The sequence below is a fragment of the Globicephala melas genome, chromosome 12, assembly GCF_963455315.2.
Source record: "Globicephala melas chromosome 12, mGloMel1.2, whole genome shotgun sequence".
NCBI classification, from domain to species: Eukaryota; Metazoa; Chordata; class Mammalia; order Artiodactyla; family Delphinidae; genus Globicephala; species Globicephala melas.
Genome location: NC_083325.1, coordinates 36,255,371 through 36,274,545, shown reverse-complemented (window position 1 = coordinate 36,274,545; position 19,175 = coordinate 36,255,371). Strand labels below are relative to the sequence as shown.

At 35.0% G+C, this 19,175-nt stretch overlaps 1 protein-coding gene across 4 annotated transcripts in view; it reads right to left on the bottom strand.

Annotated features, from left to right (window-relative positions):
* VPS54 (VPS54 subunit of GARP complex) overlaps positions 1-19,175 on the bottom strand; it is a 92,666-nt gene that overhangs the window by 7,246 nt on the left and 66,245 nt on the right. For all 4 annotated transcript variants that reach the window (XM_030877369.3, XM_030877370.3, XM_060309937.1 and 1 more), the window contains exons 13-20: positions 15,011-15,140; positions 14,223-14,404; positions 13,513-13,625; positions 10,724-10,787; positions 8,142-8,247; positions 7,152-7,239; positions 6,448-6,569; positions 6,256-6,336 (exon numbers count right to left, since the gene is read on the bottom strand). In XM_030877369.3, coding sequence (XP_030733229.1) covers positions 6,256-6,336; positions 6,448-6,569; positions 7,152-7,239; positions 8,142-8,247; positions 10,724-10,787; positions 13,513-13,625; positions 14,223-14,404; positions 15,011-15,140 — 886 coding nt within the window. The remainder of the gene's footprint in view (positions 1-6,255; positions 6,337-6,447; positions 6,570-7,151; positions 7,240-8,141; positions 8,248-10,723; positions 10,788-13,512; positions 13,626-14,222; positions 14,405-15,010; positions 15,141-19,175) is intronic.

Here is a 19,175-nt window from a genome sequence, read left to right as displayed (position 1 = left end):
TCTTTTTCTTGGTAGGTGGGCCAATATAGTAATCATATTTACCCTAAGGTTAAGAGAAGACTTTTTCAGGCTTCCCTGGTGGCACACTGGTTAAGACTCCGCCTGCCAATGCAGGGGACACAGGTTTGAGCCCTGGTCCGGGAAGATCCCACATGCCATGGAGCAGCCTGTGCACCACAACTACTGAGCCTGCGCTCTAGAGTCCATGAGCCACAACTACTGAAGCCCGCACGCCTAGAGCCCATGCCTGGCAATAAGAGGAGCCACCACAATGAGAAGCCCGTGCACCACAACGAAGAGTAGCCCCTGCTCGCCACAACTAGAGAAAGCCTGAGCGTAGCAATGAAGACCCAATGTAGCCAAAAATAATAAATAAAATAAATAAATTTAAAATAGTAATAATAATAATAAAGAGAAGACTTTTTCAATGATCTATACGGAAAACTTTAAATTAGGTAAATTCACTTACTGTTCTTACGTCTGGAACAGTATACTGATATGATTTAGATAATCACCTTTTAGCCCACATTTTAGAATTCACAGCTTAAATTATATATCATTTTCATTTATAAGACAAATTTGGGCTAAATAATTATATTTTAGATGCACTAATCTTATATAGTTTATTAAAATGATGAGTTCCAATATACTGCTGCAGCAGAACCATGTGGAAGTCACCGTGTGACTGGACCAAGCAAAGTCGTGACCACTCAAGGGTGTGTCTCTCTTCAGCTTAGAGTTATATCAAACATCCCCTTATCTTTTTTATTAATAACAGCTTTAAGATATAATTCACATACCATAAAATTCACCCCTTTAAAGTGTACAATTAACTTTTTTTAGTAAACTCTTATACAACCATCACAACTAATTCCCAAACATTTTCATCACCCCAAGAAGAAACCCCATACCCATTAGCAGGCACACCCCGTTCCCCCCTCCCCTCAGCCCCTGGCAACTACTACTCTCTAGAAATGGAATCATACAATCTGTGGCTTTTTGTGACTGGCTTCTTTCACTTAGCATGCTTTCAAGGTTCATCCATGTTGCAGCATGTGTCAGTACCTCATCTTTTTTATGGCTGCATGATGATTGCATGAATATACCATAGTTTATCCAATCAGCAATTAACGGACATTTGGGTTATTTCTACTTTTTGGCTATTATGAATAATAATGCCATGAACATTCATGTACAGATTTCTGTGTAGACAAATGTTATCAATTCTCTTGGGTATATACCCAGAAGTGGAATTACTGGATCATATGGTAACTCCATGTTCAACCTTTTGAGGAAATGTCAAAATGTTTTCCACAGTGGCTGTACCACTTTACAATCCCACCCAGCAGCCTATAAGGGTTCCAATTTCTCCATATCCTCACCAACACTTGTTATTGTCTTTTTTATTTTAGTATCCTACTGTGGTAATATCCCCTTATCTTAACTGTCCCCCTGTCCTGGGTTGAATAATATCTTCTCCAAATTCATGTTCACTTAGAGCTTCATAAGGTCATAGTGGATTAGAGTGGGTCCTAAATCCACTGACTGGTGTTTTTATAAAAGAAAGGAGAGGGAAATTTAGACACAGAGACACACAGAGGGAAGATGACCACGTGAAGACAGAGGCAGAGATTGAAGTGATGCATCTACAAGCCAAGTAATGCCAACAACTGATAGCAAGCACCTGAAGCTAGAAAGGGGCAGGGAAGGATTCTTAGAGCCTTCAGAGGGAGCATGGTCTAGGGACATTCTATCCTCCAGAACTACAAGAGAATAAATTTTTGTGTTATAAGCCACTCAGTCTGTGGGAATCTGTTATGGCAGCCCCAGGAAACTAGCACACCCCCAAAACCTTCCTTCATCACTGCTTTCCCTCAAGATACTATCCTTTCCATCTGACCTTCACCACACGTTTCTTCAATCACTTAAACTTGATACTGTACTTCTTTATTCCACACTATATAAAAAAATCAACTAAAAATGGATCATGGACTTATATATAAAACCTAAAACAATAGTGCTTCTAGAAGAAAACACTGGAAATTATCTTTGTAACTTGGGTGACAAAAAGTTATTGGGATAAGACACAAGAAGCATGAATAATAAAAGAAAAAACTGATAAACCGGAGTTCACCAAAGTTAAAAATTGCTCTTTTTAAGACACTTAAGAAAATGAAAAGGTAAGCCATAGACTGGGAGAAAATACTTACTTGATAAAGGACTTGTATCTAGGATATATAAAGAACTCTTTTCTTAAAGAACTCTTAAAACTCAATAAGAAGATAACCCAATTTTTAAAATGAGCAAAAAAAATTTGAACATTTTTCCAGAGAAAAAGTATGGATGGCAAACTAACACATGAAAAGATACTCAACATGTTCGTCATTATATAAATTAAAACCACAATGAGATATCACTCAATACAGACCTACTAGAAGACTAACATTAAAAAACAGAGAGACAATAGAAAGTGCTGGTGAAGATAAAGAGTACCTAGAGCTCTTGTACATCACAAGTAGAATATAAAATTGTATAGTCACTTTGGAAAATAATTTGGCAGTCTTACATTTCCATGCCACCATCAATATATTCCAAGGTATTTACACAAAAGAAATGAAAACACATGTCCACACAAAGATGTGCCCATGAATGTATATAGTGGCATTATTCATAACAGCCAGAAACTGGAGAAAACCCAAACATCTATCAATTGATGAATGGATAAACAAATAGTAGTACATCCATACAATCGATATCACTCTATAATAACAATGAACAAGCCATTAACACCTGCTATAACATCCATGAATTTCAAAAGCGTTGGGCTAAATGAAAGGAACCTAGGACAAAAGGTTACATTCTGTATAATTCCATTTATAGGATATTCTGGAAAAGGCAAAACTATATGGAAGAAAATCAGATCAGTGGTTGTCATGGTTTGGGGATGTCGGGAAAAGGATTAACTGCAAAAATGCCAACAGTGATGGAATTGTTCTATATCTTGATTGTGGTAGTTCTACTACATATACATGTTAACATCCATCAAATTATATACTTAGAAAGGATGAATTTTACTGAATGTAAATTATACCTCCATAAACTTGCCTTAAATTGCTTAGCTTTCCACTGATAGTCAAAGCTTTCCACTATCTTTCCAACATATCTCCCACTCCTGGGTTTACCCACCCTAATACATTAGCTAAATGGAATTACTTACCTTTGTTATTATTAATAACAACAGCAAAAGCATTAGCAGTCAACATTTATTGGAACTGGCTATAGTCAGATACATGATAAAAGAAAAGTGCTCCACATATATTATCTCATAAATCTTCACTACAAGTTTATGAGGCTTTATTATTATCCTCATTTAGAGATAGGAACCGAGGCTTAAGGAGATTAATAATTTGCCCAAGGTTCTTCAGTGACTAATGTGTGACAAACAATGGAATTTGAATTTAGGTCTACCTGACTCCAAAACCCAACACTAAACTTCCTTCTTAGGATTCCTACCAACATGTCTGTTCATGCTGTTAACTCAGAGTATCTCTTCGCCTCAACTTCATTTGCTCTAATTGTATCTATCTTTAAAATCAAAACTTATATGCATGCCTCATCCATAAAGCTTTCCCAGATCTCCCTCCCCAGCTAACAACCATCTCTTTCAAAACATTAAAAGCTCCAATAGCACTGAACCGATTCCCTACTTATGATACTTTAATCTACCTCCTGTTATAGTTATTGATATAATTATCCTACTAGATATTTTACTATATGAGGACAAGATCAAAGGCTTCTTCACCCTTGTGTATCACTGTTAACCTAACACGATTTAACTCAATGAATGAATGAATGGTGGCTGGACATTAGTCTAGCCAGTAGTACAATTAGATGTTAATGTTTCACTCTACCCAAGGAAAGGTACCCTTGTTTATTAGCTTCTTATAATCAGCATATATTTTATTACTGTGTTATTCTTCTTTCCCCAAATTAAAATTCCTGATAAGAAAATGAAAAGCTAAAAATTGAGAGACTAACCCAAATCAAACACTGTCTGCTATTTTGGTGTGAATTAAAAACAGGGCCAAACTCCTGGGCAACCCATGGAAGCAAGTAGGGCAGGGAGTGGTAAAGAGAGACTTGATAATACAGGGAAAATGTAACATGTCAGGGTAACAGGAAAAGTCATCAGTGAGGAAGGTAGCAGAGAAAACGCTAAGTTGCAAACGTCTAGGCACACTCTTGACATTAAAAAAATGACATAAAAAATGGGGAGGGAGGTGTTTGAAATTTATAAAAGAGTTAAGAGACATAATAACCAAATGCAATATGTAATTTTGTTAGGTGTGATATAGTAGTGTGATTATATAAAAAAGTATCCCCTCCCTAGTTTTTAGAAATATACACCCAAGTATTTAGGGATGAAATATTACAGTGCCTCAAATTAACTATAAAATATTTTAGCAAAAAAAGAAAAATGTTAATGACTGTTAAATATAGGTGATAAATATATGGGAAGCTCATTAAATAATTTTCTTTATTTTTCTTTACCAAAAAGAAAGAAAGAGAGAAAAAAGAATGCAATGAATTGTCACAGGAAAAAGTCTAGCCATAGTCCCAATTCTTGTTCATAGACTTTGGATGACCAACATGATAGAAAAAAGTCAAGGTTTTAAGAGTACCAGCACTTTTTTGGTTTTGCTTCATTTATTCCCCAGCTTATTTCTAGTTTCACTATTTAACATTTACCTTACTCTACATTATTAGGTGTTAAGTCCTCTGCCTTGTTAGATGATAAACTTCTTGAGGGTCACAGTGCATTATTCATTGACTTTTGGTACACAGAAGAATGTCATGTATCAAAAAGGAAACTGGTGGAATAGAACTGCTTTTGCATTTAGCTTGTACTTGGCAACCATGAAGAAAAAAGAGAATTTCTAACCAATAATTTTTCTCCATCCAAAACTAGAAACTTAGAAGGCATAACATAACATAGGTATGTTTGCACATAACTATAAATTCCTTAAGCTTCTTAAAAGAAAAGCATAAAACATCTATACTATAAACTAACTACGTCAGAGGTTCTCAAAGTGTGGTGTGGGAACACCTGGGAGTCAGAGGCTCTTTCAGGGAATATGTGAGGTAAAAACCATTTTCATAATAATAATAAGATTAGTATTATTCACTTGCGGTCTCTCATGATTGAATGGTGGGGATTTTTAGATGACCTGTGATGTCATTCTGAAGGCTAATCAAATGTGTGTTTATGTATTCTTGTGTTTTAAATTTTTTTTTAGTTTTAATTTCTAATATGGTACTTACTGATAAGTATATTTGCATAAAAAAAGCTCTTTGGGGTCCTCAATTATTCTTAAGAATGTAAAGGGGGTCCTATGATCAAAATGTTTGAGAACTTAACATTAAACAAATGCAATCTTATTTTCCAATCACTCCTTCTCACTGTCAACTTCAAAGATTTGGGTGTGAATGGGCACCACTTTATCTTGCCTTTTTATAATTTTTATGTGCCTGCTGCTCTTGCCATCTCAGAATCTGAAGGATCCAAGTAGAAGGAAAAGCATATCAAAGGGTCTTGCTTTATAAGATTACTCTAAAAATACTCTGGGGCAAAAGTATAAACTAAATAAACCTTCAAACTTTCAAGGTATGAGATTTCTGCTTTCTCTCTAAGACATGTACTGAATAATTTAGGGAAAGGAAAGAGTGAGGGATAGGGCAAAAGTGACTAGGGCTGATTAAGTGACATTTTTCTGAAGATACCCTCCCAGTGCAATTAAGAATTTTTTGGAAAACAGTTCTCCTTTTAATGACCTATGTGGAATGGGAAGCAAATAAGAAACAAGTACTGAAATTGAATATCTATGACGGAAATAAGAGAGCACCTCAGGCTCTGCCTTCTTGGCCTGGAAAATAAAATAACACTTTACTACAAATAATTTAATGTTTATTTTCTCAATTCTGTCTCTGGAAGGCTTTCAGACTAAAATACGCTTTGAAGATACATAATTTTCAATGCAGCTAATATAAAATTACTTCTATATAGGGTTTCTATCATCCTTGAAATCATCTTCCCCCACCCCTACCCCCAAGTTCCTTAGGAAATGAATATCACCTATTTGGGTGATCTGAACATTTGAGTTTTTCCCTAAACCCGGAACAATTTTGATTTGTTAGACAACTGTGAAAAGTCACAACGCTTTCAAGCAAAGCCTAATAATTTCCGTAAATTATTACCTTAGATAACAGCTTGTCAAATAAGCTATCCATTATCGCTACAAGCTTAGCTGATATTTCAGCTATGTGGTCATGGTAGTCCTGTAATGAGAAATAACGTTATATTTTAAAGTCCCTGGGACACATCTAAAATACTTAACAATTATGGAGTTAAATTTATGAAACTCCAGTAGAAAATACATGGAAAGGTACCTTAGTGATATGATCAAAATGCCTAAGCATACTATACTGCTTAGGCTGCAGTCGAGCTTCAAAATGAGCCCTGATCACAGGAATGTAGTGCACGATTAACTGCAAACAGCGTGAAGAAAGAGCTGAAGATCCGGGAGGTAGACATATCGTGGAGAAAAAAAAAGGTATTAGCTGATATTTAAGGTATTTAATTACCTATCAAATTATGTAAAAGGTATCAATTAATTTTATACAGACCCCAGTTTATTACATAAATGAAGAACACAGTAACAGAAAGCAACATATTTCATATTTTTTGTTTAAGAAAATCAGTTGGTACTGAATGATGTAATGAATTATGCTGCTTTTCCAATGGACTCAAGTTGTGAGTAGTATTGGCATGAGGAAGCTAATGGGACAACTGATTCTCTTCTGACATTCAGATACCTTTCACCCCATATATACATACGTACTTCATACATATTACATTTTAACATTTTTTTTACAGTAGTGCAACTTTCTAGTAACTTATATTTATTGGAGTGAAAATTCCTCATAACATTTCTCCAGAAGTTACTTTTCAGTTATGGCAATACATAAGAAAGTGACATTGCTACTTTTAGAGGCTTTAGTTAGAGGCATAAAAACATCAGGTATAATGAAACATAAGTATAGTGACATCACTGTAATGCCTCAGCATGTGAATTAAATGCAAAAATCCATACCCAAATTTTTTGTAGTTATTGTTTTTAGTCCAACAACTTGCAGTGCACCAGCTCCAAGAACTAACTGGCAACTTCTTGAATTGAAGTACTAACAAAGGAAGAAAAAAAAAACCCAACAATTTACTAAAAACTATTCTTTATATGCTGGCAATGTGTTAATTCTAAAAATACATTCCTCTTTCCTCTCATTGAAGGACCAAATGAGTTTTTCTACTAGGAGCAATTAGGATCTGTTTATGTAATGACAAAAAAAAAAAAAAAAAAAAAAAAAAGGCAAAGGGTGTTCCCAAATGATAATATTTACAGTCTGGTAGGGAAAAAGTTGAAATATTCTAAAAATCAGTTGTTCAGAAATTAATCTTTAATTGGCATTCACAAAACTAGTTGTTTCGGTTATTCTAATTGGATAGTCCTACTTTCGAAAGGGTAACAAAATCTTTCTGGACTAAAATATGACAACTTAATTTTGGGACAGAATTAATTGATAGATTAGGTATTTGAAAAAAATAAAGCCTTTTCTCTAGGCTAGCAGTTTAAAATATGTTAATATGAAATGGCTGAATAACAGTATCACCACAGTTTCATTTTACATCAATGGTTCTGAAATAATGATTTAAGAAAAATCTCTAACCTTAGTGAGATGAATTTTGTAAAGTTCAGTGAATTCCTTCCATGCACATTTGAAACCAGTCCAGGTTTTTTGACCTAAGTGGCCTCAGTCATGTTCAGCACCTAACGAACAAATCATCTCCTGTCTCCGATATCATTAACAACTCTATGGGTGTAATGAGGAATCACTAAATGTGGAGTGAGAAGGAAGCAGGTGGCCTCCTTCAAATAACATGTTGTGTTCAACCACAATCAAATGTCACAAAATTAATGTCTTAAAGATAGCTTAACCTCGAAATGTCTTAGAGTTGGAAGATTACTCACGCCCTAATGAATTACTTCTTCCAACTATTTTTTCCATAGGAGTGAAATCATACACACCTTCAATAAATCTGATAGACGAGTGAGCAAGTCAGTAGTAACAGATGGGATATTATCCACACACTGGCAATATTCAAGGATAATTCTTATCAACAGCAATACGGTTCTACAAAAAAAGAAAGATGACCCAGTAGACACTCAAAACAAGAAAAATCAAACTGATTTGGCATATAAAAATCAATATTGATCTTGGTAACTGTTAAATTATGTATTTTACCTATAAGTGCAACAGAGTAGGGACTTAGGGTAAGGCAACAGAAAATCCTAGAGTGTAAAATTAAGGAGGCACTCAATTTCAGGGTTGTGCAATTGCAAGGTAATAACTTGCATGACACTGAGAAAGGGTACCTCCTTAAATTTTGTGTTGTGAGCACATCACTCTCTGTGTGACAGTCATACTAAGATAAGTCTCTTCCATAAGGCAGGTATCCCATTCCTTGGCCAATTTAGAAACACTGAAAAAAGCTTAACCAGTGTTTCTGATTATGTAGTAGGTCCTCATAAATGCTGAATTAATGAAGGGAACCTAGTCTAGATTTTCTTAGTGAGATGAAAGATAAACTGTGGCTTCTAAGAACAATATACCTTCTAAGAAGTTTATTGGTAAATCTCAAAAGCTTCTCCAAAGATGAGAAAGTTATCAGCTCATTATCAGGACATGTCATAAGCTGAAAAGAGGCACTACTGGGAGGTTAAATAAGGTTGAAACTAAGGGAGAAAGAGCCATTCATTACAGCACATCTAAATTCAATGAGATCCTCAGAAATGAGTGATCCATGTAAACTAATGTTTTATGAAAGTCTGAACAGAGCAGTGATTCAAGAAGAAGAGTATCTAGCCTTTATAACAGCTTAATTGTCAGACCATATATTACTCTCCATGCATAGTTCTAGAGTCTGCTTTACTGGGCAGGAGTCCATTGCTTATCTTTTGTAATTTTCTCTCTGAAGATACAATACTCCATCTTTAGCCAGGAAGTTCCGTTTTTTGGCAGAAGCCTCTTTGCCTAAAGAGCAAGAAAGCCAGATAGCTAGAGGGGACCATTTCCATCAAGCAAGGGAAGAGTAATAAGACACAGTCCTTCCTCAGTATCCACAGGGGATTGGTTCCAGGACATCACGTGGATACCAAAAACCACGCATGCTCAAGTCCTTTATATAAAATGGCGTAGTAAAGTCTTCCCTCTATATCCACGGGTTCTGCACCCTGGTTGGTTGGATGTGGAACCCATGGATATAGAGGGTCAACTGCAACGGGTAGTTAAGGAAAGAAATCATGATTAGATTGAAGGACTAAGATTATAGGGAGGTTGAAAAAAGCTCTGTCCCACCAGAAATGGAAAAGAACTCCAGAGAAGAAAGGAATGGAAGCTTTACCTTACAATGGGTGCACTTCAGAGTTTTGGATAATATACAGGTTGAGAAAAAGCATAAATTCTATACACACTATTTGAGTGCTTATTAGGTGCTAAGAAAAATTAAAGTGGTAAGATATGATCCCCATCTTTGAGGAATTCAGAGACTAACCAGAAAGTGCCATGAGAGAGGCACAGAGAGTTACAAAGAGAGGATCATTCATTCTTCCTGGAAGGGATGGCTGTTTCAGAAAAGACTTACTTAGTGACAAGAAACAAAGAAGTGAAAAAGAATTCTGGTATAGATATTGGGAGCTAGATTTTTATTCTAATTCTGGCTCCATTTGGGTAATTTTATATTAACTACTTAAACTTCTAAGCTCCAATTCTCTTAACTGTAGAAAGGGAACAATAATCCCTGAAATGTCTATTGTACAACATGGTTGTAGAGATCAAATGAGATCATATATATGAAAATATTTAAACTATGAAGTGTTATTAAAATTAAAGTATGTGAAGATACTATCTTAACTACCTATTTAATAAAAGGCATATAGTACTAGACAAACAACACTGGAATTTATATTTTTCTTAGTTAACTTGAATTTGAAATACTGTTTTTGGTAAAAGACCTAATGACAAATGATGATAATGGAAATAACTACCAACAACTATCAACTTCTTGTTAGGTACTAGAACTGTGCTAGATTCTTTACATGAATTACCTGTTTAATTTCACAATAATTCTAAGTATAGTACTATTGTCCACATTTTGTTTTATAAATAAGGAAACTGAGGCGCACAGAGTAACTTGCCTAAGGCCACAAAGTAACAGAGCTGCTGGGACTCAAACCTAAGCAGTCTGACTCACAACTTCAACTACTATGCTGTATACTACACACTAAAAAAGTTGCAGGAAAAAATGAAAGAGCTTGAGACACTTATAACATCATGGAGCCACTATAGCACCCTTGGATTATGTACCTCTAGGTTCTTGTTACATGAGAAAAATCAACCAACCCCTTTTTTTGTTAAGCCAGTGTAGTCCTAATGGATACAGAATACTACAAAATATAGAAAAATAAAAAGGAATCCATAAAATTTCTTTAAAATTCTTTGTAAGATTTACAATTATTAATCCAAAATTTCCAATTCACATCAAGGGGTAGCTAAAAGACCTATGTTTTAAATACTTGATTCAACTAATGAAGAAAAACGTGTCACTCACCCAACAACAGCATACTGTTGTCCCTCGACAATGAGAACTTCAGCTGGTTTCCTTTCTTCTGTAGCTAGAGAGTAAAGCGAATAAAGAGACATGGGTAAAAGATGAAACAAAATATTGGATAAAAAATTTAAACTGGAAAAAACTGAAAAAGTTCCTATTCAGGGCCTGAAACTATCTCATTTCTGCAAATAAATCTACTTCTTGGGAAACAATTCAGCACAAAGTAAATAAAGTATACTGCATTTGGAATCAGAGAAATCTGGATTTGAATTCCAGTACTGCCAATTACTGGATGCAAGACTAGGCCAATTACTTCTTTTGAATCTCAATATCCGTATCCATTAGACATGGACAACAATATCTACCTTTCAGTGTTGTTACTGAAAGAGATAATGCTTATTAACTGGCTATCCTCTAGGTCTGGCACATGGCAGATGATCGATAAGAAGTAAAGGAAAAAGAATGTTATTAGTTGGGAAAGGCAGAACTAGCATTTCAACTGGTTATCTTTTCTTTATTATAACCCTTAGAGTACAATTTAATTCCTAAATTCAATGGAGAGATTATGTATTACTTTTCAAGATTTTAATCCAAAAGTTACTTTATTTTCAGCATGTGGTATTTCTTATCATTAAAAAACAAAATTCAGCATATTGAGGTGAAAAGAACAGTGGACTGGATTACTGCCCTGAATCAGCCAAATTAAACAGATTACCATGCGCAAGTAAGTCATCATGCTTCCCTAAGCTTCAAATCCTTTTGTTCTAAGACATTAAATATCTACTTCGTCATCTCTTTCAAGGAAAGAAATTCAGTGTGATATAATTTCTAATCACAATTCACTCTGTATGTCAGATTGAGTTTTTTGAGGACAGGGGTTGTGTCTTAACCAATTCTCAATACTGCAGAGAAATGGCTTAGCACAGTAGTTAAGAGGAAGGGCCCTAAAGTCAGTCTGCCTGCAGTTGGATCCCAGCTCTACCACTTCCTAGCCAGGTAACCTTAGGCATGTTGCTTAACCTCTTTGTGCCTCAGTTTCCATATTTTTTAAATGGGAATACTAACAGTGTCTAGCTCATGGATCTGTAAATGAGATAACAATGTAAAGTGCTTAGAAAAAACTGTCTAGTATCAGGTAAGCACCAAATTAATATTAACTGCTATCCATGAAACTTCATCTCCCCAATGCGTAGCTAAGTAGCTAGTAACTCAATAAATAGATGATGGATGCATGAATAATAACCAAGGATCCTTAACTGTGCATGAACTAGTAAAATGTTAATGGATTTCTAATAGCATATCCTTTCTTCTTTCTCAGAGGAAAACAAAAGACAAAAGCAGGGTATATGGACTACCCTGATGGTACATTGGTTAAGAATCCACCTGCCATTGCAGGGGACACTGGTTGGAGCACTAGTCCAGGAAGATCCCACATGCCGCGGAGCAACTAAGCCTGTGCACCACAGCTACTGAGCCTGCTCTCTAGAGCCCGCGAGCCACAACTACTGAAGCCCACGTGCCTAGAGCTAGTGCTCTGCAACAAGAGAAGCTACCACAATGAGATGCCTGCACACCACAATGAAGAGTAGCCCCCACTTGCTGCAACTAGAGAAAGCCTGTGCTCAGCAACGAAGACCCAACACAGCCATAAATAAATAAATAAATAAATAAAAATTTATTAAAAACAACAACAAAAAACACTTTAAAAATTATTCAAAACTTCATAATTTCAAATCTGGCATTACAGGATGAGTTGTACATAAGTTTATATTATTATTATTATTTTATTTATTTATTTTTGGCAGTACGCGGGCCTCTCACTGTTGTGGCCTCTCCTGTTGCGGAGCACAGGCTCTGGACACGCAGGCTCAGCGGCCATGGCTCACGGGCCCAGCCGCTCCACAGCATGTGGGATCTTCCCGGACCGGGGCACGAACACATGTCCTCTGCATTGGCAGGCGGACTCTCAACCACTGCGCCACCAGGGAAGCCCAAGTTTATATTATTAACCCATGACAACTCCACTTTAACTGATATACAAAAATATCTCTAGCCACTGCATGTCTTTCATAAGAGACCCAATTGACATTTGATACAAATGAAAATCTTCTTGAAACTCTAATTTTTTAACTTCTGTGTTTTTCTGGATTGTCCTACCTCTCTGCCCTTCCTTTGTAGTCTCCTTCATAGTTTTCTTATTCTACAGTTCTTTATATTTTGGTTTTCTCTATCATATCACTACTACATTACTTGTGATTGATAATAAATACATTTTTCATCAGACTTAGACCTTTTAAAGTAAAATTATACCTCTTACCTATGTCTCAACATTTGACACATAGTAGAAGCATACTAGTGTCCAATAAAAGAATACATGTCTCTAAACAATACAGTACAGTGGTTAAGAACATAACTATGAAATTATATAAAGTTGGTTTCAAATCCCAGATCTTTATTTGTACCAAATTCCTTAACCCCTGGAAGCCTCATGCCTCCTCACTATTAAACAAGGTAACAATAGTATCTTTATTATAGGTTGTTGTCAGGGTAAACTGGAGTAATGCATGTAAAGCACTTGGTCCAGTGTCTGGATATGGTTAATACTCAATAAATATCTGAAATTATTATTAAAAATTACCACATAGTTTTCCAATCAACTACTTACTAAGCTGGGAGTGTTAGTTCTAAGCTTCCCAAGAGGCACTATCAATTAAAGAAATATTAAGCACTCCTAAAAAATGAACAAACAATATAAAATTGAAAGAGAGTGTGTGAAAGAGTACACATACCCCCTGATTTTTTTTCAGGTAAAGCAATCTTTCCATCTGCTATAGAATCAACAAGATCCTGAAATTCTGCGGGAACATCAGCTTGCTTCCAGCGTTCATTGTCTAAGAGGAGGCTATTCAAAAGTAAAAAGAAAGGAAGATAAACTTTAATAATATTTCAACACCATCTCCTTGGGTGAAAAGAAAAGGAAGAGCTGAGTGAGTACATAAGACTTTTGTTATATATTTAAGACTACATGTATCTTAGTTAAATTCAAGTAGAGCCCATGCAATACAAGGCACTGAGTTTTTAAATAATAATGGCCATTACCTGTTAGTACGTAAGACTTTAAAAAGTGCTGAACACCTTAATAAACTGAAATCATTCATAAACAGTATGAATAGTTTCAGAAAATGTTTCTCTTTTTATGTCTCTTAGCCTAGTCAGGAAGAGTGGTAAAACATAATTAACTTCACTTTGAGTGGGAAAGGAAAAGTCAGTCTATTAGGATCTTCCTGGTAAGTACTTTAATGGAACTAAACATTCTAACTACACTTTCAAAAGCTAAGAAATGTGATTTTAATTCCACAATCTGTCTTTAATTAAAAAGAAAAAAATCTGTCAGGGGTTTTAACTGGCCAATTAATGAAGTTTCCTCTTTTAAATATAATTGTGTTTTGTAAAGAAAAGGGGAAAAAAATGAAGAACAGAATGGACATGGTAATAATACCTGAGCTTGGTTTTTCTCTCTTCATGAAACCTGTTTACAAATTTATTAGCTTGACTCTGAAGTGCTCCAAGTAATGACATGCTTTTTCTTCCACAGATCTGTTCAGTTTCTAAAATGAATGTTTCCATTAATCTGGAAAGTGTTATGAATTCTGTGGAATTTAGCTTCTCAAGAAAACCATCCTAAATTTTAAAGATAACACAAAAATCATGAGAGTTAGTATAACACCAAATATGGATGAGCTATAAAACCAACTTAAACAAATATTAATTGTTTTTATAATAGTTGTATTAATTCCTAAAAATTATTTTAAAACAATTTTAAATGAAATTTCCCAATACTTTAGTCCCAGAAATCAAGCATAAAAAGTTTAAGATGTCTAAATTTTATTCTGATCCCTTTGTAATACAGTAGCTCAGATAAATTCAGATCATACTATACAATTTTCATACTATTGGAGTACAACTAATTTTCTTAATAAATTATTTGGCTAGGTATACACATATATGTGTATAAAAACAGCATATTAATTTCAAATTAATTATTAAGGTATTATATTTCAAAATAAGTCTTTTAATCATTTATTTGAAAAGCATGCTTAATTTTTTCTATTTCTTTTATTTGGATTATTTTGCATTTCAACATCTCCTTAATAGACCACACCAGTACCTTATTAAGTGTTCAAAATATGCATTATGTGGAATAGGGACACAAGCAAGGATATATTTCAGATCTTTAAAATAATGTTACTATGTATAAAATATCTAAATTTTATTAAAACAACTAACCTTTGCTCTTGACATGAGAAATTTGACAGCTCGATCATGGCATATATCTGAGGCACTGTATAATAACTCCTGGACATTATTTGCCAGCTTTCCCAGCTCTAAGTCAGTTAATTTCATGTCTTCATTGACCCTGAAAATGATAGAAAGAGATTAAGTCAAGGAAAGTTGTGAACACACTGTTCACCATAGATGACATACCAATAAAAAACAAAAAGCTGTAAAATTTACATTTGAGGGAAAATTCTGTGATGTATCATATACTTTTATTTTTGTGGTAGAGCATCACATAAACAAGCTCAGATAACACAAATATATTTTACCCTAATATTATATAAGAATAATTTTCTCTCTCTGCTGTAGTATTTTTAATACTTAGTTCAGACTCTGACTGGAAATTCTGCAAAAACTACAGCAAAAGAAATTCTCATTAGGTACAAGGGCGTAGCTGTGGCAGGTTGTGCACAGGTGCTTAGGATGACATGGTGGAAGCAAGAGGAAAGGAATGGAAAGAAGGAACAAACAGGCCCTCTTTTTACTTATAATTATGAATGACTATTAATAGTCAGATCAACTAAACTAATATTTCCTGAGTATTTACTGTGCTTAACTACTATGCACTGGAGGGAATACTGTTCTCAAGAAACTTACAATTAAATAGGAGTATTTATAATATGTAATGCATCTATTCCAGTTTTGAGGAAGAAATGTAAGACTTCCTGTTTTTTATACATTTTTCCCCAGGGCATGTATAAAGACCACTGATTCTGTGCCAACAAGTCAGTTTAGTGTTATCATGAACCAAGTGAAGTACCTTAGCATAATTTTTCTCCGTTTCAGTTGAATTAAAATAACTTTCAAAGATATTTCAAAGAGGATCTGATATATATTAATTTGAGGCAAGCCACCACTCTCACTGGGTTAAGGTATTAAAGAAAGTTATTACCTGCTATCCTTTAAAGTTATATCATTAAATTTACTTACCAGTGCTTTAAAATAATGGATGGATAAATATTTTTAAAATACTCTCAGATACAGTACCTTGCTTGGTTCTCACACTCTGAAGAAGATAGATAAATTTCTACTTTACAGATGAGGATACTGAATCTTGAAAGTTTAAGTGATCTACTCAAGGTCACAAGGTTAAGAGGGTGGGACTAGAACCCAGAATTAGTCTAATTCTATTTCTAATCTGATAAGCTTCTTCTACTGCAACATTTCCTTCTATATAAACAGTCCAAGTGCTATTTCAATTCCAGCTCCCATAAAAACTGTTTGCTTAAATTTCAAAGTTAAAATTTTATTTCAATTGTAAATTCGATTTTCTGAAGGATTTCTAAAATTTGCCCCTAAGTAAGGGAATGATTAAGAATTTGGAACTCTTACCAATACGCCACCAATTCACAAAGATATAAACAGGAAATAGCAAAAAAAAAAAAAACCAACTTAAGTCTTTAAGAAAGTAGGGTGACAATCCAAAAACCTGGGACGTTTGGTTTTCTAAAAAAATCATTTATTTGTTTGTAATTTTGCTTTTTAAAAAGATTTTTAAAAATTTAAGTCTAATGGATCTCTTTCACGTTACTAGGGAAAAGCAAAAAACAAAACCTCACAAACATGATCCAGTAATTCTACTTCTGGCTATGTACACACAAGAACTGAAAGCAGGATCTCAAAGAGATATATTTGCACACCCATGTTCACAGTAGCACTATTCATAACAGCCAAGAGATGGAAGCAATCCAAGAGTCCACTGACAGATAGATAAAATGTGGTATATACATACAATGGAATATTACTAAGCCTATAAAAAGAAGGAAATTCTGACACATACTACAACATAGATGAACCTTAAACACAATATGCTAAACAAAAGGACAAATACTGTATGATTCCACTTATATGAAGTACCTAGAGTAGTTGAACTCATGGAGACAGAAAGTAGAAGAGTGGTTGCCAGGGAATTGGTAGGGAAGGAAATGGGGAGTTGTTGCTTAATGTGCATAGGATTTCACATTTGCAAGAAGAAAAAGATCTGGAGATTGGTTGTACAACGTGTGAATATATTTACCACTACTGGACTGTGCACTTAGAAATGGCTAAGAAGGTAAACTTTTTATGTTTTTATTTTAACCACAATTTAATTTAAAATAAAAAATTTTAAAAACCTACAAAACTTTCTAATCCTTTCCATTATTTTTCCTTTCCCATTTCCTGCATGGGAAATTATTTACTCTTTTGTGCCCATGTCTGCATTGGAATAAACTTACAAAGTTGTAGATTATTTTGATAATGTAAGAAAATATGGAAAATCTACCACTAACATAGATAAAAAATCAGACATCATTTCTGCATGTACTGCATCTATGACACAATTACATACTGCAAAAACACTTGATACAAGAAAGAACTAGTTAGGGTCACGTGTATAAATATACTCAATCAATCCATTGCCCCTTGGGGGTGGGCAGTTCCCAGACATTTATGTGGCCTATGAAACACAGAAGAAACCACCTACAGAACCTCTGGTATCATGCTATGGGAGCATGCCATTGTGGAAAGCCAGAGAAGCTCCAGACTGTATAGTAAGCCACAATGGAGGTGGGAGGGGAGGGATAAAAACTATGAGGCTGCATTTGATTTAAAGGAATCTCAAATAGTACAGCAGATTTCTAGCTATCTTTTAATATCGTTTCTCACTTCTGCCATAATAGTTTTAGCTATCAAATAGCCAACAAGCTATAGACTATTTCTCAAGCCTCTCTTACAGCTAGATATAGACATGTGATAATATTCTAGCCACTAGGATGTGGGACTGCAAATTCTGAACTGTGCTCTTAAAAAGAAAGAAAGGATAAAACATGAACAAATTTATGTGAAAGCAACAAGGAACTTACAAATCTAAAATGTATATGGATTTGCAACATAAATAGGGCATACTGGAAGAAGAATAAAAGGTAGGAGAAATGACCAGATATTAAGACTAATTAAAAAGCGATCATAGGGTTTCCGTGGTGGCGCAGTGGTTGAGAGTCCGCCTGCCGATGCAGGGGATGCGGGTTCGTGCCCCGGTCAGGGAGGATCCCACATGCCACGGAGCAGCTGGGCCCGTAAGCCATGGCCGCTGAGCCTGCGCGTCCGGAGCCTGTGCTCCGCAACGGGAGAGGCCGCAACAGTGAGAGGCCCGCATACCGCCAAAAAAAAAAAAAAAAAAAAAAAGCGATCATAACTAATACAATTTTACTTAATGGTACCGGTGCAAAGCAGACAAGTGAACAAAACAGAATCTAGAAACAGACTCATACATATATGAATATTTAATTTAAGACAAGAGTGGCACTATAGAGCAACGGGTAAGACAGTCTTTTCAATAAATGGTGTGAAGTTAAAAAGATATCCACATGAGGAAAAAGACAACAACCTCACACTATACACAAAAATCAATTCCAGATGGATTGTGGATCTAAATGTGAAAGGGACAGCAACAAAGCTTCCAGAAAAAAACATAAGAGAATATCATCAAAGTCTTAGGTTAGGGAAAGATTTCTTAAATAGGACACACAAAAAAAGCACAAACCATAAAAGGAAAGATTGAATCATAAGATATTAAAATTAAGAAATTTTATTCACCAAAGACCCCAATAAGAGAGTGAAAAGTCAACCCACAGAGTGGGAGAAGATATCTGCAGTATGGACAACTGACAAAGGGCTGTGTTGGGACTACATAAAGAACTCCCATAAATCAATAAGAAATAAAAGGCAAACCAATAGAGAAGTGGGCAAAGGATTTGAATAGGGCCTTCACAGAAGAGGATATCCAAACAGCCAATAAATATATGAAAAGTGCCCTCTTACCAATCATCAGGGAAATAAAAATTTAAACTACTATACCTGTGACATATCCACCAAAATGTCTAAAATGTAAAAGACTGACAATACCAAGAGTGAATGAAGATGTGGAGTGATAGGAATGCTTCCACACAGCTGATAGGATTGTAAAGGAGTACAATCCTTTGGGAAATTGTTTGGCAGTAGTTAAATTGGCTATTCACAATACTTATTCATTCCTAGGTATATATTCAACAGAAATACTTACGTCATGTACACTGAAGACATCTACAAGAATGTTCACAACAATCAAACTGAAAATAATCCAAATTTCATCAAC